This window comes from Chlamydotis macqueenii, chromosome 11 (assembly GCF_036417535.1).
Source record: "Chlamydotis macqueenii isolate bChlMac1 chromosome 11, bChlMac1.mat, whole genome shotgun sequence".
NCBI classification, from domain to species: domain Eukaryota; kingdom Metazoa; phylum Chordata; class Aves; order Otidiformes; family Otididae; genus Chlamydotis; species Chlamydotis macqueenii.
Window position 1 is genome coordinate 2,321,666 of NC_141566.1, and position 25,276 is coordinate 2,346,941.

General features: G+C 38.6%; 1 protein-coding gene across 1 annotated transcript; it reads left to right on the plus strand.

The window, feature by feature from the left end:
* Positions 1 to 7,284: 7,284 nt before the first annotated feature.
* CHIC1 (cysteine rich hydrophobic domain 1) lies at positions 7,285 to 24,943 on the plus strand. The gene is made up of 6 exons (XM_086756539.1): positions 7,285 to 7,448; positions 14,481 to 14,535; positions 19,761 to 19,916; positions 21,821 to 21,877; positions 22,119 to 22,178; positions 22,985 to 24,943. The coding sequence occupies exons 1-6, from the start codon at positions 7,285 to 7,287 to the stop codon at positions 23,033 to 23,035; spliced, it is 543 nt and encodes a 180-aa protein (XP_086612665.1). The 3' UTR covers positions 23,036 to 24,943.
* Positions 24,944 to 25,276: the final 333 nt, after the last annotated feature.

Below are 25,276 nucleotides of genomic sequence, written 5' to 3' on the forward strand. Positions count from 1 at the left end.
TTTGGGAACAATTGCCTTCCTCAGTGCCACTATCTATAAATACTTAATCAAGGAGGACTACTTTACCACAAACTGTTCATGCTGTGATTTGGCTTCATTAACTAACTTCTAAACATTGATCTGTGGGAGGACAAAGAAAATTAACGATTTATCTATAGTTACAGTAATGACAGACAGTTGAGGCTAGAAATTGGAAAGGACCTTATTATAAACTCCTAATTGGCTGCTTGTAGTAAAGGTCAAATAAAAACCTGGACCAGAAACTTGATAACTTCTTGAAATTAAGATTACTTTTGAAAATTGGTCTACCTCAACATTCAGCATTTTCAGTATAAGCAGCACAGAGCTGCATACCCCTCCACAAAGCCAAAAACCTTCTAGACATTGCAAAATATTTATACCATAGAAATAGTTTCATTACATCTCTCGCATCACTCTCGACTTGCCTTACTTCAATAACTGAACATATCCAAATTAGCCTAATGAGTTACACGTTTCTATTTCTAAACAAAATAATGTGAGCTTGCAATAAGATGCTGGATGCACCTGGAAAGGGAAAAAGAATTCTGCTAAATGCAATAACTGAACTCAGAGGATCTTCTTTTCATAATAAATTCCAGAACATTAAACAGGATCACCTATACATTGGTTACAGTTCCCAGTCAAAATTATACTTTTATTTCCCAAAGAGGAACAAGTAGGTAACGCTAACATTTTGAGAGCTATTTCAAAAAAGCCTCAGGTACTTATCAAACAATCTTAAAATGTGTGGTTAGTATTATTTTTAAAAGAAAATATTCACATTGAAGAAACGATTTTTATTATTCCATGGATGCACTAAACACTAATGATCCTACTGAAATTATCTGCAGCATATGGTATCATGCTGCTTGGGTAAAGGTTTCATAATTCGAGAATGAAGAACACTCTCACAGGTGAATGGCTCAAAACCGAGGGGTGAATGGCTCAACCAACGGGTGAATGGCTCAACCAAGGGGTGAATGGTAGATGGCCAAGTTGTAATCATGGATTTGAAACCCATTATTAGCTGCTGCTTCTCCTGTGCAAAACGTTTGAAATGCCTACCAACTCTTATCAACTTAATACTTTGATCCATTAACTGAAACTCCCTAGAGCCTAATATTGTTTCTATGGTCCCACATAACACAAGTAGATCAAATACAATATGAAACATTAAAATCAGTGAGAACTTAGAACACTGCTATGAACACCTCAAAAAGAGATGGGATACAGAACAGCAGGCCAGTAAAAATCTCAGTATTTCACCTGATTGGTTTCTACAGGTTGTTGCAGGATTCCTCTCTGAAACCCCTCATCAATACCAGTTTTCAGGCAGCCAGGGCAACTTTCTCTGAACGAGGCATAGTTCTGCCTCAAGACATCGGCAAGAACACGCACAATTTTAGCGGCATGCATTTGCCGTGCTGCCACCTGATAGCTGTAGCTCTGCAAGCCAAACACCACAGCATCTAACAAGGCTGGCTACGCTCACCAGAGCAGCAACAACCACATCCTCCCAAGGGCTGAATCACGTTCAGGAATAAACCTGCCCTAGGTCTGAAGTAAAAGGGCAACTTAGCAAAACTGTGTTTTGTAGTTGGGCTTATACACTGTGCAATGGCAGACTTAGCAGCAGTTGGATACGAAAAGGGACATTTTTAAAACTGAGTATGCAAGGAAAAACTGAAACATAGAACAAAATGATTCAGAACTTAAATTATAAGTACCTACATAGAAGTGTTCTGGACAGAGAAATACACAACTGCCACTGGGCAGGCATTTGGTTGTGATTCTCTGTACCGAAGGAAAGAACAAGACCATACACTGACAGGGCAGCCGGCAGCTTGCAGGCTCTAAGGGGTAGAAGGCTGCCTGACAATGTGATGCTATCATACAGTATTCCGTTTGGCTTTTAAGAGCGCTCAGCCTCCAGCAAAACAAAACAGACTCTGGCTTTTTGGCATAAACGCAGACATAGTCACCAATATCTAGTTCTAGACATCTGGCTCATCATCCACATTCAACACCTTTACAACCACGTGTAAAAATCCTGTCCAGCCCCTCATACTGCACAGGGGTGGCTGGCGCACAACTAGACTGCTGGTTTTACATTTAATACACTTGTAGACCATTTTCAAGCTTTGTCTTCGTGTAGTTCTGAATGCATTCTGCTACAGACTTACTGTCTACTGCCATAGCAAATTCTTCAAATGCGATGTGAGTTCTGTGCTCAGATAGGATCACTTGCTGCATCTTCCTCTCTTGGAAGAGGAGAAAGTGCAAGAATCAGTTTGGAAAGCAACACAAGTCACCAGGAGCCTACCACATGCAGGGCAGCCAAGAAAACAGAAAGCCAAACTGAAACCGGTTTGAGAGCAGCACTGAAAGAAAATGGTTGCTCGCCAAAACACTATGAAGCATAAACACAGATGTTCCGACATTACTGCAGCTTAGCTTGCTCCTGTGTCAAGTTAATACTGATTCCAGCCAAGTTGTCCAAAGCTGCTCATGTGTCACATAGGTGGAAACAGTTCTTATGAAAACTGCTCTTTATGCATCATGCAATGATTTTCCATCAACAGAAATAATTTTTACCAAGAGACACCTCATTACTAACCACCACATCCTACCAGTTGATTTCTTCCCAAGTTTATGTCAATCTTTCCAGAACTTTTCACACTAGGAACTGAAGAATCAAGCTAATCAGGCCAAAAAAAACCCAAACCAACCCCAAAAAAACCACACAACACCAAAAAACCCCCAAGCTCTCCACCAACAAAAAACTCTCAAGAGCTTGTATTCTGAACTCTCTCTGTCTCTCAAAAAGGAACTGGTAATCTCACCTTGTATAAACTGACTCAGGAAGGGGGTATTTTACATGTGAGGTCCAACACTGTTTATTCTGTTCACTCTTTTTGAAAAAGCAAATACTTCTGTTACATCAAAACTGAGGCATTCACACCTTCAATGAGGCCCTGAAATTCTGAATCCCTTCCACTTCTTGAGCTAATGTTGATCAAGAAACATGACGGTTCGTCCACCAGCCTTAAAACAGATGCTCTGAACTCCAAGAGTATATTCTTGTTGTCCAGCAATCTCTTCCATTGTTGAAACACTTAAGTCTCTGAAATTAGTTAATTTGACAGCCAATATGACATCTCTTGTTGCATATTCTTCCTGCTGAATAATGACTGTGTGTGATGGAGATTGATATGGAACAAAGAAAGAAAAAAAAATAGATTGGAAGAAGACTCAGTATCTCTCAGGCTCACATTCTCTTTCCATGTTGTCTCAATAGTGCTTTTATTTAATATCATGCTTTTTTTTAACTCCTATCTTTCCTGCACTCTCTTCATGTTTTGTAACACTTTTTATTCCAAGAAAGGAAGTGATTTAGGTGGATAAATATTACCAAAGGCCATCACCTCTCCACAAATGATTCCGTTTTTATCTAATAAACGGCATCCTAAAAAATACTAAAAATGAGGCATCTAAATACTTTTTATTGTGAAGCCATAAAGTTGGATAAATCACACTGAAAAAATTCCCTACAGTATTTACATCTGAAAGTCAATATTAAGCAGGCATTCTTCGAGTACAGATATGGGTGACAAAAGATGTTTTTCTAAAATGGTCTATTTTTATTCCAGATAGTCATCATGCCTGCCAGGAGAGAACAACAACAAAAAAGTCTACTGAAACTTCAGTCGAACTTTGAGTTTAACCTATTAATTAAAAAGGAGAAGATGTTAATTATGAAGCTAGTATAGCAAAGTATCTTTTTCAATTAAAGAGACTTCCCTTCTTGGTTTGCTAATACCTTAGACACTCATTATAAAAAGAGGTCACACAGTATATTGTTCCAAAACTGTACACTTCCTGATTTTACGCTTCAAGTCAGCAAATTATTTTACCACTTCTGAGCACCTAACAGAATTTATGCCTTAATTCCACCAAGTGCTCACTTCTGTCACAACATCCATTTAAATATCTGTAACATTAGCTTATTTACTAAATTAGAACAGAAGTTGCATTAAATTGTAGGCTTTTCAATTAAACATGCATGATGTTTAATTTAAACATCCAACTGCTGCAGGATCTCTCATTGATTGCCATACCCTTCCCTACCACCTGCATCTCATCACCATACCTAATGTTAAAGTTGTAAATCCTTGCAGACAAGTACATGGTTTCTTTCTTTCACTTTATAGTAAACACGCTGCTTGTCTCTCATTTATTTCAGCCTTCTAAAAATTTCAGAAGTTTTTTATTTGAACAAAAGTGAACACACACAAGGAACAGGAAGTGGGCTTCCTAAGCGCTCTAAAATAACCTAGCACAAATCATCTTAAAGGGCTTGATCCACATCCCAAGTGAGTGCAGAAGCACTCATCCCAGTGAAAGCTGGACCACGCCAGCAGGGCAGTGTCGTGAACACGGGAAACCCCAGACCGCAGCCCTCACAAGTTGCCTCTTTTGCTCTCACTTATTCACTCAAGCAGGCTGTGGACTGCTCCTTAGCCAGCTATCGTTGTTTTACCCATCTCCCTTACATATCTAAGTGTTACGCAGAGCAATATGCATAAATTCTCAGACAAGGCTGAAACTGGGTTAACTCCTCACCCTCCCTAGCTCTGTGCAGCATGGAGCCAATTTTCCCAAAAGACAGTGAGAAACCTTAATGGCAAACTTCGTCACCCTCTTATTCCAAATTATTTATAATCATGTTGAACAGCAGTTACGGCTGTTGCACTTAATTAGTAATCTTTCCCTGTATGAGGGCTGTATTTTGTTTTCTGTTTTCCATAATTTAACTGGTCATTAAGCTATCCTTCATCTCAAAACAGCTTAGTTTCAGCAGCTGAGACATTTTTATGGAAAACTATTCAGAAATCCAAATACTTTATATCAATGGAATCACCACCAGCGTCATTTTAGTTTTAGAAAAACATACACACACAAAACCACACATCCTTTAGCAGACAGGGTCAGGATCTCTCAATTCATAAGATTACAGAGATGCTGTTGCAAGTGGTCAAGAAATCTTTACTTTTTTTTTTTTTTCTCTCAAGGTCAAGAAATCCTTGCTACTAATGTACTCACAATTCCATTAATGGGAGTATTGCCAAGCCACAGCTGAGATGAAATAATGATGATAATCAAGAAGTATAGACACCAATAGTTAAACACAGACAGAGATGTCCAATATCTTTACAAACATGCCTAATCTAACTACTTAAGACAACGCATTTCACATCTATCTGGGTAAGAGATTGAATAGAGGGCCACAGGTAGGGTTTCTAAGTATTCCTTTGAGTATGGAAGCACCTGTAAAAACTCTTATCAGCTTAAAATATTCTAATAAATAGAAATTAACCAGTAAGGTTTGTAAAAATCAGTGGTCATACAAAGCTTTGAGAAAACAACAAGGGTTGTAGCACTGTGAAGAAGACAAAGCAATCAGACCTAGCATTTCTTAATGTGTTCTCACATCTGATTTTATCATTTTTACTTTCACATCAGTTAAAGCAGACACCCTGAGTTTAACCAAGAGCAAAATAAAGGCCAGTACCTTATCAGGAACCCCATGTATAGCTTTATTTCAGTGGTTTCAAGACTTTATTTCCATGGGTTATGAATGGCAGTCATGTATATACAAATGAAGACAAGCGGAAAAAATATGAGATCCTCAATTATAGAATTATTTTCACTTTTCGGATATGTTTCTAAACAAGACATCTTTTTAACATTTGGTCAATGACAGCGAGATATATTCTGTCCCACATTTACTTCCTCTGCCATTTATCAACTATATTTATCACTAAACAAGAAAATAATGTTTTTACCAAAATCGGACAACACAGAACATATATTTTAATTTTATAACAACATCTTGTCCCTTAGTTATGATTTTTTTTCTCAAGTCATTAGATTTACCTGCAACGCCACATAAGATGGATAATGTGCTGAAGAGTACGCGGCACTGATAAAATTTTGCCTTTGGAAGCAGTAAAAAGTTTCACAATCAAGTTGTCTGCATTTTGCTGCAGTCTAGAAAGTCCTGAAAAACAGCAAAGATGATTTATAAGGGAAGTCTTCCTAAAAACAGCTGAGAGGGATGGAGACCTGTTCTTCCTCTTTCAGGAAGAGGTAAGCTCCCTTCCTTAGAGTAGCTGTCGTTCAGGAATTCAGATTTGACCACATACCAGACCCAACACATCACTTCATGGTAGCTAGACTAATATTAAAAAAACCCTCTCAGATTTTTATCTCTGATTACTATTGCTGCAATTACAAATACCAGTACTTTTTTGGCTTACTTTCCCTTTGCAGTAGGTGACTTATGAAGTGCTTAAACTTACCTCAGAAATAGTTTACACCTGTGTGCCAGGGTCAGGGGAGAATATTCCTCTGCTCTCAACTATACTAAGAGGTTTTTCTTCCCCCAGTTTTGGTCCTCCTCCTATGTAGATCTTCTTCCCTCTTACCACCCCATTACACTGCACAGAACTCAACTCAATTTCCAAACTGACCAACAAACCCCAACGCAACCATCTCAAAGCTCCGTGAAAATCCAACAGCCACCGGCCTCCTCGTGAAAACCACCCCCTCCTCCCTCACCTTCGCCTGGATGAGTGGGCACGAGTAAAACCTAAGCAAGCAAGCGACGGAAATGGAGAGGAGAAGAGGGGGAAGCGTCTACCCGGCTGTTTTTATTAAAAACGCCACAGAAATACACCTGGAAAGGGGGCAAAACCGAGAGGGGCGGCAGCTGCCCCGCTGGTAGGCGGGCGGGGCGCCCCCTCCTTCCCTCAGCAGCGCCCTCGCGCCGGCTCGCGACTCCCGCCTCGAGAGGAGCGGCGGGAAAAGGGGGCGCGAGCGCGCACCTCAGGGGCTGCGGAGGCCTCAGCCTCCCGTCAGCGGGGCCGGCGGCAGCTCCCTCCCCACGCAACTCAACCCCACCGCCGGCACCGCCTCCCGAGAGCCCGCGGCAGCTGCGGGGAACACCCACGCCCCCGCTGCCGGCAGAGCGGGACGGCAATCAGCCGCTCTGCCCTGTGAGGCGGAAAACATGCACCCCCCTCCCCCGGCGGGGCGCACTCCCCTCAAACCCCTCACAGGCGCGCGCACGCACGCTGCCTCAAACCCCACTGCGCTTGCGCGCCCGAATCCCGCCGCCGCCGGCGCACGGGGCTCCGCCTCCCCCTGCCCGGCGTGCAGTGCGCAGGCGCGCGGCGAGGCGGTGCAGGGGGAGGGGTTGAGATGAGCGTACTACTCCCCAATATGGCGGACTTCGACACTATCTATGAGCTGGAGGAGGAGGAGGGGGAGGAGGAGTCCGAGCCTGTGGTGCGGAGCCAGGAGCTGCCCCGGCCCCGCGACGCGCCGGATCCCGTAGCGGTACGGGGTGCCGGGCACATCACCGTGTAAGGAGCGGAGGCTGGCGGCGGGCACGAGGCAGCGTGGCAGGCCGGTGTGGCGGGGAGGGGGCGGCCGGGAGGGGGCAGCGGGCGGCCCGGGCACCGTGCTGCCGGGGGCACGGTTGCTCGTCTGGCCGTGCCGGGAGGGGGTGAGGACACGAGGAGGGCTGAGCCCCATCGCTTTTTGCCCCGAGGTTCTCATCTCCCGCGAAGGTGAGCTGCCCACGTTGCCGTGATCTGCAGCCCTGCTCCCTCAGCCCACCCTCCCCCGTCACCTGTTTTGTGAGAGGAGTTGGGCTTTTAACGTGTTAAAACGGCAAACTTCGTATTTTCCAGTACCTGAGACAACCCAAAGTCATGAGTGAACAACTAAAGTTCAGTTGGCTTTTCGGGGCAGAATCAGCCCTGACAGTCCTGGGTGTACTTCCCCCCCCCCCCCCCACCCCCCAAACAATCTGTTAGATAAAAGCTAAACACGCAGTATGAGGATGAGCAGTTTGTTTAAACAGTTTCGCTGTGACCCTCCTCTGTCTCAGCTGAGCCGTGGAGCCCCCACACTGCACTGCAGAGGAGGCACATGCCTGCGCTGTAGTTGATCTACTCCAAACTTAGTTGTGAGTTGGGTTTAGGTTAAGTGTTTTTATCGTTAGAACGCAATGTGAGCCAGAATGTTTACTAATTTAAACAGTTGGAAGAGAAGATGAACAAATGGTGTGACCATATATGTAATGTTTGCACGTAGGGATTTTCTTAATATTCCTACTCCTGCAAGCGGAGGAATTAATAACAAAGCACATCCGTAGCAAATTGTTGGCTGTTAAGTTAGTTTTCATGACAGGGAGGGAGGTATTGAAATTTTTGCATTGCAGAGATCCATCAAGCTTGTGTTGCTTTGGATCTGTGTTTGGATTGTGTAAAAACGCACATTTCTCTCTGTAAATAGGTGCAGTGTGATCTAGCTATCTGCAGCAAAAACACTGGGTGGGGAAGGCTCTCGTCCTAAGAGAACTAATGTTGGGTTTGATTCTGTGTCCGTCATGCAAGTCTAAATAAGGTTTGAATTGAGCTGGTGCCAGTGGATAGTTGCTCTGCTGCACCGCAGTATACTTGCTTGTGTTGATGGAATTTCTTTCTGTCCTGACTCCAAATAGCATGCGGGCTGACAGAACGAGGGATGTAACACAAGCAAAATTATCAGAATACCACGAACCTATCTTATTATTTACCTGGTTTTAAGCGCTAAACTGGAAAAAATGTTACACACTTACTTGCTTTGTCTACTGTGATGCTTTTTGTGTATTAGTGATGTTCCTTAAAGTTCCTTCTTGGCTCCAGCATCTTTTGGGGATGGGCAAGAGCATCTCCAAGAACTCTGTCAACTAGTGATGTCTACATCAAAAGAAAGCAATACTTGTAAGTGATGCGGAAATCATGAGCTAGCATACGTACCCTTGCAATACCTGAACTGAATTCCCATCCGCCTTATTTTCCCTTTTTTCCACTCCTCCCAGCTTTCTTCCTGTAATAAGTGTCCCACCGGAATGGTTGAAGGCAGCTTTTATCAGTTCATGATGTATCTTTAGATCTCCTTATATTAATAGAAATAGTTAGTGGATGTTATCAGTAAAATGCAAATAAACTCAGGACACTATAGTATGTAATCCTAACCTCCTTAATAAATGGGAGATATTTTGCTCCTAAGGAGTTTCTGGTTAGTATATATTAGCTCTGAAATTCTGTCACTTTTTTGATCACACAGATGCTGCTGCTTTTGAAATCAGTTGGCTTCAGAAGCAGCCTGCTCTAGTTACTGAAGTGAGATACCTCATCAAGTGAAGCTTGTGTTTGTTTTCTGAACCTGCCTGGAACATTGCTGATAAAAATTTCTGTCCTGACAAGTCAGACATGCTATTAAAAAAAAAAAAAAAAAACAAACACAGAAAAGAAAACTAGTGATTTTTAAAAAGCCATTGTTTTCCTTGGATTTTTGTTTCAGATGCCTTCTGTTGCTCATCTGACACTGGCCTTCTTGGATACTTTTGGTGTGTAGAGAAGGGATAACTCTCTAATTCCAGGGTCATCTTCTGGTCCAGCTTTTCATGCGCAGCCCTCTTATAGAACTCCCAAGTTAGTAGATTCAAACTATGTATTAGTTTCTTGCATGAGAGTTTTTATTCTTATGACCTTGTCAGTGAGCTGCTGACCCTAACAGAGTTCTACTGCAGTATTCAACAGTACTAAATATAAATTTCAATAATATTCTGAGGGGTTTTAGCAGGATCTTGCTTTTTGCACTGACTGTTTTGCTAACCCTTTTACCCCTGTGCATGGTAAGAGTGATCATGTAAAGTGTGTTTCCTTTATTTTACTTGCAGAGAGAGAAAGAATGTGCGTGAAAGCGGTTAGCAAAATTAATGCTCATCTTGTTCAGTGTTCTTTCACTCTAGAAGATTCTTACTTTAAATATGACCAATAGTTAATTTTTTGTTGTTTTCAGAAAACTTGAATTTTGGCACAGATAAATTACTAGGACCCAGTAAATGCCGTTTCTTTGCTTCTGAAGTTCCATTTTAATGAGTTACAAACCCATTGTTCTCTGTTTCTTGCAAAGTCAGTGTGACTCTGGTTGGTGTATCCAAATATCTCAACATAAACATTTTTAGTGAAGGCTGAGTCATATGCCTCCCAAAGCAACAGCAATAACTTTCAAAAGCAGAGCAGTAAACAAACTCTGGCTTGGTTATAAGTTTTTATTTATCTGATGTAATTTTTCCATATCATTAAGTCTGTGTGGATGGATAGTAATGAGGTAATTAAATAGCCATTAAACGTATTTTCGCCCTTGGTATGCAGCTTGTGATTCCTGCTTAAGTCTGCAAACCTCCTGGGTTTTGATACAATTTAACTTTTGTTCTTCCGTTATGTTTTCTTTAGGAGGAGGGATCCACAACCCAGGTGCTAACAAAAGGCATATTGTCATGGATTAGGGAAGGCAGGGAAGAGCCAGGTGCTCTCACTTGTGGTAATGACATTTGATTATTGTCTGCTGTTACTGCACCTTCTGCATAATTAAACCAGCAGATTCCACATACTTAAACCAGCAAATGACCTCAGCCTTCCACTAGTTGTCGAAAGCCTGGTTTTACAAAACATCATCCATCCGTGGGTAAGGATGCTCTTCAGTAGTTCTGTTGGCTTCTTAGCAAAAGGTCCTAGACTAGGGAAAGAAAGTGTTCAAGGAGATTTTGGCTCAGGGCTCTTGATGAACGTCATCTTTATTCTCTAATGCTGGACAAAGCTTAGATGATACCTCGTACAAACATAAGGAGATACGTAGGATCTGAGTTTGTCTGTTCAAGATGGTGCACAACCTATTGTACAAGAATTGTCTAAACAGGTTTAGCTTGTGTAGTCTAGTAAGACTGATTACTGTCTGTAAATACCGTAGTGGGATAAACAATAATGAAGCGCTATTTAAGTCAAAAGACAAAAAAAAAAAAAAGGTAAAGCACCTGTAAATATGTGAGTTCTAGATACGAGAAAGTGTTTTCCAAAATCTTCCTGTTTCAGTTCTGCGGACAGGAGACTGTACTTCCTCATGCTCTGTAAACTAACGGAAATAATTGTATAATGTGGTATCTGCTGCAGGTGAGGTTTGTGATTGGTGATTCGGGGTGTCCATTTCAGTTTTAATTTGAGGGATTTATGACTATATCTTATTACAGCTCCCCATGAGAAGTTGCATTCTCCCCACTTTACAGATGGAGGAAAATGAGATGATGGTACTTGTCTGATGCCATACATTAAAACAGGGAAAGGGAGACAGAAGAACTAAAAAGTGAGGTCATCCTAGTTCTGTTCCAGTGTTGTGTCCTGGAAGAAACAGTGCCTTGCTTTTAGAGATACCCGTCATCCAGCGATAAAATTGCAACCAAGGTATACGGGTGACTTACCTGAATTTCTAAATGTTAGACTTTTGGCAGCTGTCACTGGGGAACTACAGAACTAGCCCAGAAATAAATTGCCACCAACTGATCTTTAAATGATTTAAAATACAGGTGCTGGAATTTATTTTACATAGTGATTTCTAAATGTACTGAATTTTAGAAGACTTCATATGCCAAATCATGCTAGATCATTAGTCTGTTGTAGAAGGTCTAATGAAGTTACTTATCTCTTAATCACACCTTTAAGTCTTAACTTTTTTACATTAAATATTTTAATAACACTTCAGTATTTCTACGAAGTTGCTTGCAAAACTGTAGAACTAGATAACGTTCTGCTTTAATATTTCTGATTTTTTTTTTTCTTTTTTTTTAACTTGGTTCTTGAATTCCACCCCACCACCCAATAGGAGCTTAATGTTTCTGACCTATGTGGTAAATAATGATGTGGACAGCCTGTTAAACCAGGGACACTTTACTAAAATGGTGCTAAAGGCCATCAGTGATGCTGACTAAACATAGTATTATAATGTAGCATAGTCCTGTTTTCAGTAGAGTCAAAAACTTTCACATTCTTTTAGCCATTTGCAAGTGTCAGTGTAAAGGAGATGCATTTCTGAAACTGAGATTTCTTGAATAACTGAATGAAATGTTTTGGCAACTGATAAAAGGTTTGGGTTTTAAGTATGTTTTATTACATTATCAGCCTTCAAATTTAATGTAATAAAATGTATTGTGGTCTTGTATTCTTATTAGATCCAAATCAGAAAGCACTAATTTATTTAAATCTTTATGGAAATCGGTGATGCAATAGGAATTTTGATGAGTATATGTGACCAATGAGATAAAGGATGCTACCTATGGTTTAGGACGTTTTTGAACTAGGAATTGTTGAAGATCAGAAGAGTATTCTGGGGAAATGCTAATGCACTTTGCATTATTTGTTTTTCTTTGGCTGTTTTCTAGGCATATGTTGCTGGCTACTGTGAGAGTTAGCGTTTGGGCTATTGGACCTTTGTGGACCTCTGGCATGAGTTAGTGGAATTAGTCTTACAGGAGCAGAGTAAATAGTTCTGCAGTACTACCTGAACTTTCCTGTAGTTCATTTGTTACGTTGTCTGATTGCTGCAAGCTGTGGTCTGTCTGTCATTGCTGATAGACAGAAAAATCTGTGTTCCTCAAAAGAAGCTTGTGTATGTGCTTCGTATGGTTAGGCTTTTCTGGTTTGGTTTGGTTTGGTTTTTTTTTTAAGACTGAAAAGACTACCTCATGGCTCTTCAGGCTTCCTTAAAAATAAATATATAGTGAAACAAAACTTGGAAGATTTCAGCTTAAAAATAAAAGCTACAAAATGTGAAGGCTCACCTGCCAGAATACACTCACAGAGACTGGAAATGTGCTTCTATTGTGCTTCTACCTTTGCGCTTGCCTAAAACCTTACTGGTTCTAGTGTTTGTTTTTGTAGCACTAATTTAACATCCTGGCTTTCCAGTTCACTTGAATATACAGCAGCACATGCTGTGCTGATGTTCAGTTCACTCACATTCACTTCTAGAAACTTCTCAGTGAAAATATGTTGAATGAAAGAAACGCTAATAGGTGGCAATTGGTTATAGTGCTTAAAATAGCTTAAGAGACATAGATTGAGAAACTTCAATTACAATCTACTCTTTGGGGTTTCTTTAATGTTTTACACAACTGGTGCTCCAATATGCTTTTTACACGAGTCAAGGCTCTGACTTAAATTAGCCATTGAAGAACTTGGTTGAACTTCACCAGTACTGTTGACAAACATTTTAATTAGCTTAGTGGATTTCTAAAGACAGCACAAGTTCTTTTATTGCACTTCTCTCTTCTTTAAGGTTTATTTTACATTTTTGTACACTTCTAAACAAGTTGCATTCCCAAGTTTGGATACAGGAGTTATTACACTGTGCACATGAGTATGTATGTGTTATGTAATGATGGGGCACTGATGGCATTTCAGCAATAGCAGGATTTGTACAAGTGACCAGTAAGGAGTACTTCAGGTGTCAGTCTGACTCAAAGCAAGTACTCTCTCTCTCCAGAAGGTTTGTTTCTACAGTAAATACTACAATACCAAATGTGTTTGGGCTCCTCTTTTTGGCTGTGATCCTTTTGATTTTTCCTCTTTTTTCTTTTTTTTTTTTTTAAACTAAAGTACTCAGACAGTTTAGCAGAGCTGGCAGTGAACTTGATATGCAGTGTATTTAACTTTACAAACTTAATGTTAAGCTCTGATTAGCAGGTTTAGCATCAGAGCTTAGTTAACTTCTTGCCTACTTACATGCTTTAAATAAAAAGCCAAGTCAGCCTGCACTGTCAGTATCCCGCTGATCTACAACACTAGCTTTTTGGAAATTTCAGTTGGTTCAGTAGTTTTGGAGCTAGTGGTGACACAGATTTACAAGCAAAGCCTAACTCCCTGTAGGTTTCACTGGTTATAATGAGACTTACGTCTTGCTGAAAAACAAGAACACTTCAATGAAGAATACTCACAGTGATACTTAAGACTTAATTTTCTTCAAGTTCATAGTTGTTTTAAAACTGTTCTTTGTATAGCCTCCTACATGTTTTGCATGAGATAGTTTAACTCAGCCCAAAGTGATTTTTTAAAACTGTATGGATATATGTTTTGAAGATGATGATCATGAATGGGTTCCTTATAACTAGCTTTATCTGTTGCATGTGAATAAATTGCACGAGTGAGAACAGTAGCAGTAAAAGTATTATTGAACCTAGTAAAACTGGAATTTAATAGCTGGAGGGTTTTTATCTTAAGGAAAGCAAAGATTGAAACTTACTGCTATCCAATCGTAAAAGGATTTTTGCACTTTTAGCAACTTGCAGCTATTGAAGTAAGGCAACAAGCTGTATGTGTCTTGTAAATGACTCTGTGAATGATACATGAGACCTTATATAAGCTTAGATTGAAAGCTCATGAAATAATGTAAATATAAGGGCAAAATAAATTAATAGGTTTTTTTAAAGTACAAAATCTATTCTATTTTTCATTAAGGGAAACAAAATAAGTTAGGTGGAATATATTTTGTTTGTCTCTTTTGTTTTCAAGGTTTGGCTTGAGCAACAAGTTTGATACAGAATTTCCTTCTGTTCTGACAGGGAAGGTAAGTGTGAGATTAAACTGTTCTTTTAAATGGAACGATCCAGTGCACCCAGTGGTTTCTGTGTTACGAATACCTGCTCATGAACCCAGCCTGAAGGCTGTTGAATTAACTCTGTCCTGTATGAACTGGCTGGTTGGTGACCAGTCCATACAGTGTACTTTGAAACAAGAAAAAATTGTTTGCAGTGATCACTATCATTATTGACATACTAAATGTAGAAAAGCTTAACATGGCATCATGCTGTTTTCATGCAGGCAATCTACATGAAAGCAAGACTCGCTTAACCTTGCTTTGTAGATCTCTGGAGTTCGTGCTGCCTCCTTTGTAAATTAAATTATTTCAAATACTAGCCCTCTCTTTGTAATATGTCTGTCAAGCCTTGAGCTTATATTTAGACAGATCTCTGGAAGAGAATCTGTTTCACCTGAAGCTTTACGGAACAAAACATTGTCGTGTTAAACCTACAAATTAAGCAGGCTTTTAGCACGTTTTCAGAAATAGAGTTGTTTATTTCTGAAAATTAGTGGTGACAAGTCTTTTGCTTTCTCTGGAGTCCTGCCATCTTATTGAAAGCAAGTTTAATAAATATTCATGTGTAGCTATTAATTAGTGAAATCTTGTAACAAAATTCTTGGTTATGGTTTTAAATTCTTTTCAAAATTGGTCTTTGGGGTTTGTCTTTCTTAGACTTTTGAATTGTGAATTATTTTTCTCCTGGATTTTTTCTTCCTACTGTTTTACTCTAGCGCTTTTCTTTTGCTTTATTTTATATCTCCCTTATGTATCTTTCCCAGAATTCGTGAGGAAAAAGTTTATTTGGCTCATTACTTTTTCTAATGTCATACCATACAGTTATGCTACCTCTGCAGTCTCTTGCAGTAGCTGTTGAGTCATGTTGACAGTATACTAAAATACAGCTGGATAGTGCCTCCTGGTTCTGCCAGATCCATCTGGGGTTTTTCTCCTTCATTTTCACCCCAGGGTATAATGAATAAAATACTTGTGTTAAATTTGTCCAGCTATTTGGAGTTTTTTGTTTTTAAAAGACAGCCTGGAAAGTCTCACTGATTCTATAGTTTCTAATGTGAGGGCTGGTGATAATACCATTTGCATTTCACCACCTTGCATGTCTTACATTTATTCTTTTCTGCAAAGCTCCTTCTGATCACTGAAAAGCCACAGAATACTTTTTGGAAATAACAATTTTTATGTTATTTTAGTCAAGTTTTAGTTGGCTATAAATATGCCTATAGAAAACACCTAGCATGAAATGTTAAAACTTAATTTGATTATATAATATAGTCTCTTTCTGTCTCTAAAATATGTTTGTGAGTATTAAAAAAAAAAAAAAAAAACCCCAAACCTACACTTCTTATTATGAGCATCAATGCCTGTCACATTTTCCATTTGATTGTCTTCCTCTTGTTAAACAGACAGTGAACAGTTTTAATTAAAGTTCAGTTGGCTGCTTGGTCTTCCCTTAGCAAAGAGAGGGAGTGGGAAGTTCTCCGTGGCATTTACCCTTCTATAGATCTAATCAGTGACAGTGTAGATCACGTGTGCAGGGATTTGCTGTACGTACTTATGCTTCTTCTGTTGAGAATCTTGATATCCTGTGGTCTTTTTCTCGTAAGTGGATTTGAGGGGCTTTCTGAGTAAGAAGACCTTGAAAATAAATTAATTCCCTTTTGTGAGGGGAAAACTCCAATCAAACGAGGTAGTAAACACATTTTTCTTACTGCCAGCCACACACTGCCATGAAAGATATTAAAAACCACAGAAACCACAGTTGTGGGGTTTTTTTTTTTAGTTTTTAATACTTTCATGAATTGCAAGAAATTAATAATCTGCTTCTTCCACTGGTTGTGACAGTCAATCACCTTTGTCTCTATTGAAAATGAAGACTTGGTCAGTTTTTTTTCCAGTAAGAATGTTTCCCTCAAATACCCTGATAAAAAATTCACGGTAATAAGCATTGTAGTCAATTGTTACACCACTTGAAGATCTTCTACTGTTCTTAAAATACAGATTTTTACTTTTTATGAAATCACAATTTATGAATAGCATGGTGACTGTTTATATTAGCAATGTGTGATTAAAATGTTCACTATGAACTTGCGTTGGTACACAGCTAGTATAAAGCAATGCCATACTTTATTCAGAATGTCTTCATAACATTAAGATTAATGGCTTTGTTGTGCACTGCGAATTGATACTAATAATGTATTGCGCCTGCTAATGGAGTGTAAAAGATGAAGCCATTAGGTGAGCTTGATAGATTTCTCTATGATATTGTTTTTCTTTGCCATAAATATGGATGAAGATCTAGGTTTTTAAAGACAGGATGAAAATCTATCCAGTGCACAATAAAAGCCCTAAATAGATAAAACTATCTGGCAACACCTTTCTCCCAGAAGCACTTACTGTTGGACTTACGGCACTCTGTAGTCTTAGGAATTTACTTAAGCTTCCTGACCCTCAGTTTGCCCATCTACATAATGATGATAGTAATCCTCTGCTGATTTTCTTTTTTAAAAATCTGAAATAACTCTCCTCCTTCATCCATCTCCCTACCTCCTCATCTCCCAGTTTTTGCTGTCTGGATAGTTACTATAAATTAGTGTAAAGCTAAGATGTATGCAGTTACATCTTAAATATTTAGCTGAGACATGTTTGTTGGGGTTTTTTTGGGGAGAGGTGAATGTGCATTTCTGAGGATAAAACATGGACAATAAAAGACTAAAGGACAGGAAAATCAGGTAGATCAGATGTTGGGCCTAGCTAGTTCAGCTAGATTGACTTAAATATGTATCTTGCAGGATGAGATGCAAGCTTCAGCTGGTTTATGAATACCGAGCTAGGCTTTCGAACAGTGCATTCTTGTCAGTGGAATATTTTAAGGAAAGATTTGATTACACTTAATACAGAGGCAATATTTAACTTTTAATACGGTGATTGGACTTTGGCCTAAATTTGAATTCCGTGTGCTACAGTTTTATAGGATTATTAATTCTTTTAAAACAAGCATTTAAAAGCTTTTCACAAAATACTCTTCATGATATATGGCAGAAGAGCACACACTGCTCCAGGTGACAAGAAAATGGTGAAGGCAGTGAACCTTGAGGAAGAAAGTGGAGTTTCCTGCCCCGATCTTAAAACAGTGAATGTCCTATACAGACATGACTGTGCAATGCAGGGAAATGTGAGCCATAAAATGTGGTCTTGGTATTGTGATCCCATTGCAACCTGTGATTGATAGGGTTTGTGATCATGATGGTTGAAGGAGAAAGATCAGGCCTGCTGGGCTTTACTTGCTCTCTTCCTGTGTTTGTAGATTCTCTTGCATCCTGTTGTAAAATATTATGGCACCCCCTCCTTTCCTTTTATGTTTTCTTTTTTCCCCCTCCCTTAGAGACCTGAAAAGAACTAATGTCTCTTTACAAGCTGTACTGCACAGCCAGGAGCTATGTGCTTATCTCATTCTTTTCAAGATCCAGACAAACTCTCCAAGAGACTTTCCAAAATTACTCAAAACTAGACTTTCTTAGGGAGCTTTCTTTGTGCTTTCTTTGTTCGTTGAAAACATCCCAATTCATGGGATTTCTGGTGTCTTTTGCTATTATCTTTCTTTTGTTTCTCTCTGCCCATCCCCAACTAAGATATCCATTGTAAAATATATGTAAATGTTGATATTCAGTCAGTGTAAAGAAAAAATGTTTACTTACTCCATTTCTGTATGTAAAAAGAATTATAAGAAAGTCTATTTAATATTGGGGGGGATAGAAGTCTGTATAATTGCAAAATAAATATTTTCTGTGTACTTAATAATTCCTACTATTAAATAATCACAACCTGACTTGTGTACAAACCCGGATGACCTCTGACTCAATACTGCATGGTGATCTGAATGGCCAGGAAGCAGATGTTGTGTTTATTTACTCCCTGTCCTGCAATGTTCTAATGAATTTAGCTCTTGTGAATAGGTGGAGGTAGCAGAATCAGGTTCTCTCCATTTCCTGTCCCATAGTTTTGCTCCTTTGGTGAAAGGAGGCTTTGTCATTAAATTAGCGCTTTTGTTGTTGCCCTTGTTTGCAGAACAGAGTTGGTCTTGCTTGGTTGGAAGGATTATGTAGTAGTTGCACAGCTTTGTACACAAACTAATTCTAGAGGTTTTTTTCTTCAAGATGATGAGTAGTTAGGAAAGATTTTTTCTTTTTTGAGTTGTGCTTGACTAGTCAAGTTTCTTGAAGTTGGATCAGATTATTCTGCTTTGTGTGTCCAAATGCTGGATTGTGTTACAGTTAAGAGTGCCACCTCAGAGTCAGTACCAGCAATCCGTACTTGACTTGTCAGATATAAGTTATTTAGATTCTGTAGAGAGATTGAGGGGTTTGGGGTCTGTATATAGGTAAGTGCTCTTGCTTTTTTGTAAGAAACATGCTGCTATCAGAGAAAATGTTTTCCACTGTCACTCTTCAGTGGCAATATATAGAAAATACTACTTCGAGTAAGCTCTGCTGAATATTCTTTAATTTAAATGAGTTGTTTTTCAACAGCTAGGCTTTGAAAAGGTGGATGCTGGACAAGATGCATCTCTTTACCATGAATGTAATCCAGTGTATGTCTCTCCAGGCTTCCCTATTGTAGGAAGCAGCCACAAGTGAAGTTGTGCCCTCATGTCGACATGGACCGCTTCAGGAATTTCTTTGTGGACAGAGGTCCACCTTCACCCAGGGACAGTGTAGACTTGCATTGGTGTGAAATTAATTTGGACAATATTATCCTTTTTTTCTATGTGACACAAGTGTGTTTACTACAAAGCTGCCCCACGTTCGCTTGGAAACCAGACACCTTGTCATTCTTCCTTTTCTTCTGGTCAGTGTAGTCAGTGCATATGTTGCACAGCTGTGTCCCACTTCTGGTTTTGTTTGGGGCCACTGTGTTATCAGGACAATTAACTTATTAACAGTGCAATAAATAAGGGAAAGGCTGTTCATCTAAGCCATGTTTAGCTTTTTAATGCAAGATTTTGCAAAGCATGCACCATAAATGAATTTGTTACAGCAGAGTGACTTTTCATGCTCACTGGGTGAATGGTGTTTTAGAAGGTGGGGTCGTATTGTGCGATGGTATTATGTTTCATGTACATTTTAACCTGTAGAGGCAATTTTTGAGAAAATATACCTGTAATGGCTTTCCACTAAAGTTCAGCACTTCTGTTGCAGGTTGCCCCAGAAGAATTCAAGACCAGCATCAGTCGTGTGAATACTTGTTTAAGAAAGAATCTCCCTGTCAATGTAAAATGGCTGCTTTGTGGCTGTCTGTGCTGCTGCTGCACACTGGGCTGTAGCCTGTGGCCTGTCGTCTGTCTTAACAAAAGAGTAAGTACACGTTTCATTCTTATCCTATTTCTTTTGCTATTGCTGATAACATTTAATAATATTTAACAGTATCATCCCCATTTCAAAACCCTTTTTTGCTCACTTGCATTTAAAGGGTTATTCTTTAAAAAATAGAGAAAAAATGTTTGGTAATTAAGTAAATGATACCAAATTACCAATTGAATTAATAGTTTTAGGAATAGCTAGTCCCTTCTCATTTCGAAGAACAAGATGGAGTATATAACGTAAATTTCCAGGATTTCTAAAGGTCTAAGAGTTGAATTAAATGAATGCAGAGCTGAATGTTGACTTTCAAAGACTGCCTGAACTGGAATGAAAATTATTTTTCCTCTCTCTGTATTTTTTATATAATTAAAAAAAAAAGTAAAATCACATATTTGTATGTAAATTAATACCATAACATTTCTGAGCTGTGGTTTATTTAACATATTTTCCTGTGCTTTCTCGATTAAGAAAAACACAAATTTGTTTTCTGTTCAGGAAGTTTTAAAGACACTGTGTTTGAATTTTTTTTGAAGATAAATTGACAACGTTTCTAATCAGATCCAAAGTAATAATTCTGAAAAGAGCTTTAGTGATATAAGTAAAGTATAAGTAAACATGATCCTAATTACCTAATTGATTTATCACAGCAGTAAACGTTTAGTAAATACATAAATAGGTATGGTGTAATGATATTCTTTGCAGCTACATAGTTGTTAAGGCTTGTAGCCATAAAATCTTATTATCCACAAATAAGCAGTATGTAGGTGCACTAGGAGAAACACCTCTCACACTTGTCAGTTTAATTATAAGAAAAGATCTTAAGTAAAAATCTGTTAAAAGTCATAGTTTTGGCTTTTGAGTTTATGATCTTTACTAGAAAAACCTGAAAATAAAAACAAGGAATAGGCACTGCTTTTCAGACAAAATAAAACAAAAGTGTTTTGCTAAACTTTCCAACTTACTCAAGAAAATAACAGTTGCATTGACTAGCATTGAGTTTTTTGTAAAAAAAAAAAATAAAAAATAAAAAATGAAGTCCACTAAAGGTATAGTATGTTACCTTGTTGAATGGCTAATTGCTGAAGCCTGTGTCACAAAAAAGTGACAGGACTTGTTTTAGTTTGTTTCAACTGTCTTTATAAACATTCTTATTGCAGAGGAATGTGCTTGAGATACACAGATGGAATATTTGCAGTTTTAAAACCGTATTTAATATTATTGTGCGAGTGAAAATCTAAATATGTGCCCATGTGATGTTGTAGTGTTAATATAATTCTCAAGGGTACAAATAATATATATGAAGTAGGAATAGGGAAGATTGTGTTACTTCTGTGGATACGTATGTATCTGTATTACAGCGATTTGATCACTCTGACAATCACAAATGTAAGATGCTGCTTAATTTTCTCTTCTGGCGGGTTGAACCTGGCCAGCCACTAAGCACCCACCAGCCACTTGCTGACTCACCACCCCACCCCGTCAGAATGAGGGAGAGAATCAGAAGAGCAAAAGTAAGAAAAACTCATGTGTTGAGATAAAGGCAGTTTAATAATTGAAGGAGAAAAAGGGAAGAAAACGCAAGTGATGCAAAACCAAATCAGTTGCCACCTTCCACAAGCAGACTGATGCGCAGCAGTGGGCTACTTTGGAAACTGTAGCCTCTGGTTTTATTGCTGAGCATGATGTTACGTGGCATGGAATATCTCTTTGCTCAATGCTGTTCGGCAATAGCTAAAACACTGAAGGACTTGCATTTATAATTTTTCTTTTCCTTAGTTCTACTTTTATGAAACTAACTTATTTTAAATTAATCTTAAGCCAGAAATGCAATAGTAAAGTACTTCTGGATGAGGCTGGCTACTGAGCCATTTATAATACACTTTTGATTTACTTTTTAGACTAGAAGATCAATTCAGAAGTTATTAGAATGGGAAAATAACAGACTATATCATAAGGTAAGAAAAGTTAGAGTGCTTGTTTTTGCTTGTTTTCTTCAGCTTTGAGAATAGTAAGGTTTTTGCATAATTGGCATGTGAGAATTTTACAGTCTTGCTATAATTCCGTACTTTATACTGACCATAAACCTGTGTCTGAAGTGTTCCAGATCCTAATAATTTGATATTGCTAATGTTTGTTACATTGCTCATCGAAACAACGGTGTGCTAAGCACTAATCCTTTGATAATTGTTTTCTTAGCTTGGTTTGCACTGGAAGCTGAGTAAAAGGAAATGTGAAACTAGCAATATGATGGAATATGTAAGTATTACTTCTGTTGCTTATTTGGTGTTCAACATAACTATGATTTTATAGAGAAAATCCTTGACTTACTAGACTGTCACCTATCCAGAAAAAATCTTTCAGAAAAACGGGCAGTTGCGTTTGACATACACCTCTGAAGGCCACTTTTAACGTGAGCAGCCATGGCATATATGGAGCCTTGGAAATTGTCATAGCTAAACATGTTTTCTCTTCATAACAGTTCTACGTTTGCACTGCAGGTACACTTGTTTTGGTCTGTAATTTGTAACGAGGGAGACCCACTGGGACTTTGTGCAGTGGTGCAATTCCCACACCAGTCTGTAGTTCTTTAACACTTATCCTCCTTTTCCCATGGTGTTCATAATTACTTTGATTCAAATTCTTTGTGCAGAAGTACTGCATTTTTATAAATAGTGTGGGTTTTGTCTGTATATATATATTTTTTTTTTTGCCAGTTCTGAATTTCATAAAGTTTTAACCAAGACAGTCTATTTAGGAAAGCAGAATTTGAAATATTTTTGTGGTCCTACTACTCCCCCATCCACTTTCATGTGTAGCTATGAAGATTGCGTAGGCTTGAAGAAAAGAGATAGTCACCCCAAAAAAAAGTCAAGCGTCCAGAAGCCCTGTATTTCAAAATTCCTGAAATCTTTGCTGGTTACTCTGGGAAATATTCCCTCCTTACAGAATTTCTCAGATACGTTTAGTTTTATGTACTGGATAATGTTGCATGGAAATTGTGCTGAAGGTTTGGACTTTTTGGTTACTGTGTTCTGTTCTTGTCTTTTTCCCTTCTTCAACAGGTAATATTAATAGAGTTCTTACCAAAATATCCCATATTTCGACCTGACTGAGGAACAGCATTTGGTCTTTCATGTTACCTGTCATTTTCTACCCTTAGTGCCTTGTAGATGATTTTGGAAAGAAGATGGTCTACTTTGCTGTGACTTAAAAACGTTCTTCAGTAGAATATCTTCCTTGCTATGTTACTTTCTTTTGTTAAGAAGAGAACAATTTGCACATTTTTTATGTTAAATGAGGCTTCTATGTTGCACTCTGAATTTTTAACATTAACTGAAATAGTTGCCACTAGGGATCTAACATCAGTGCTGCTTAAACTTGTTCTGAGCATGCTGCCTTATTAATTTCTATATTTGCTGTTCTCAAACATGCATTCTAATGCCATGTCATACTGTATTTCATTCTAAACGTCGCAATCCTATAAACCCTCAATAGAAATGTCCAGGTAAGCATCTAGTAGTAATGATTTTAGTATAACTTGCCTGCATAGGACTTGCAATCAACAGCACTGGTTTTGTCCTGCACTTTGCAAAATCGTCATTTACATTAGGGGGTTAATTATTTTACCCACTATGGATTTGTAAATATTGACTCTGCATAATGTAAAGTGTGGTATGCCAAGGTCTACAGAATGTAATATAGCTCTTATTCTATTGCCAACAGTCCGACGTCGTTTTATTCATTATGTGTGCTAGTATCCCTCTGACTGTATAGACCTAGTCACATGCTGTTTTTATGGTAAAGCCATAATGAGTTTGTACATACTGTCAGATGTGTAGGGCTCAGTTGCACTTTGTTTAGTAAATGGATGAAAAATGCATAGCATTTCTGTTTTGGTTTTTTATTTTTTTAATTATTTCAGGTGTGGTTTGTAGCACCTGAAATGGGAAGCTTAAATATGGTTCACCTTTCAAAAAGTTGGATTTGTGGGGTAGATGGTGGCTGCTATTAGCAAAATATCCTAAAGCCTCTTTTTAAGTCAGGAATATATGGATGTCAAGTTCTGTTTTGTTTTTAAGTAAAGAAAAAAAAAAAGTTTCAGAATTGGAGACCTTCATTACTAAGGAGAAAAATTTGGAACAGCCAAATCAAAGCCAAAGTAACACTTTTATTATTATTGTAGTGTGACTGTGCTTCAAGGTGTTAATAGTTAAGTGTCACAACATCCTTTCCAGTGGAAATAAATTTTATGTAAATCAGAGCAGTGTTTCAAAATATCCTGATGGGAGGAAGTGGATCAGTTTACAGGGTTCATGCATATGTTTTGGCGTGCAGGCACAGTCTGAAGAGTCACAAATGCCTTGTGGAATTCACAAGTTTTTTTGGATTCTTCCCTGTTTGCCTGATCTCAGGAAGGAAAGTAATTGTAGAAAAACTTCCTGTAACGGCTGGCCTAAGCGAGACCACTTGGTAATAGGAAGCAAATGAAAATGGGTGCAAGTTCCCTCCCTTTCCTAACTAGAAATAAGAAATCAGAGAAAAACCATCAGATGAGCAAGTATCTGCAAGTTGTGATGAATATCATCGTAAGCGTCCAGGCATTTCTTTGCAGCAACTTGACTCCTTACGGCATCATCCCAAGTTGCTTCTGGTTTCAGGGTGGCTTGGGACTTCTGAATGTATTTGCATCTTTTCAGTATGCAATATTGTATGAAAATATAGTATTTGTAAGACCATTGCATTCTAATAACTATAGTAGGCCAGATTTCTTGTACACAGTGTTTACAGAGGGCCAGTTTTACGCAAGTTGTTACTCCAAATCAAATTTCGTGCTGTTCTTACTGTACAGCTAGGGAGCGTCATACTCCAGCGCTTGCAGTAGTTTCCAATCGCAGACTGCTGCTTCAGCTTCTGAAATCTGTATACTTAGTGCAGAGGTTTCATTTGCCTGGTAGATTGGTGACAACTAACTGTAATTGCGTTTGTAACATAATGAATAAAAATCTACTGTGTTGTTTGAATTCAACGTTAGCTACATCTTACAACTCGGATTTCTGCCACAGAACCAAGCGAAGTGCTCTCTGCAATGTATTTTTTTTTTTTTTCTAGGATGAGCCTTAACTGGAAGCAGAGAAAATACTTAAAGGCAGAAAAAAAGCATTGTAAAGCAAAACTGAAATAGCACACCCAATTATATGTATTTCCCTTACAAATAAGTTTCTGGAGTAAATGAAGGCAGCTTAGCTTAATTAACAGAACAATGGAAGTTTCTTACTGTTATGCCAGAACTTGGTTAGTAGCTTCCTTTTTTGTGTAAGAAGCTCAAGAAATCTCAGCAGGTTCTTATTTTCTTC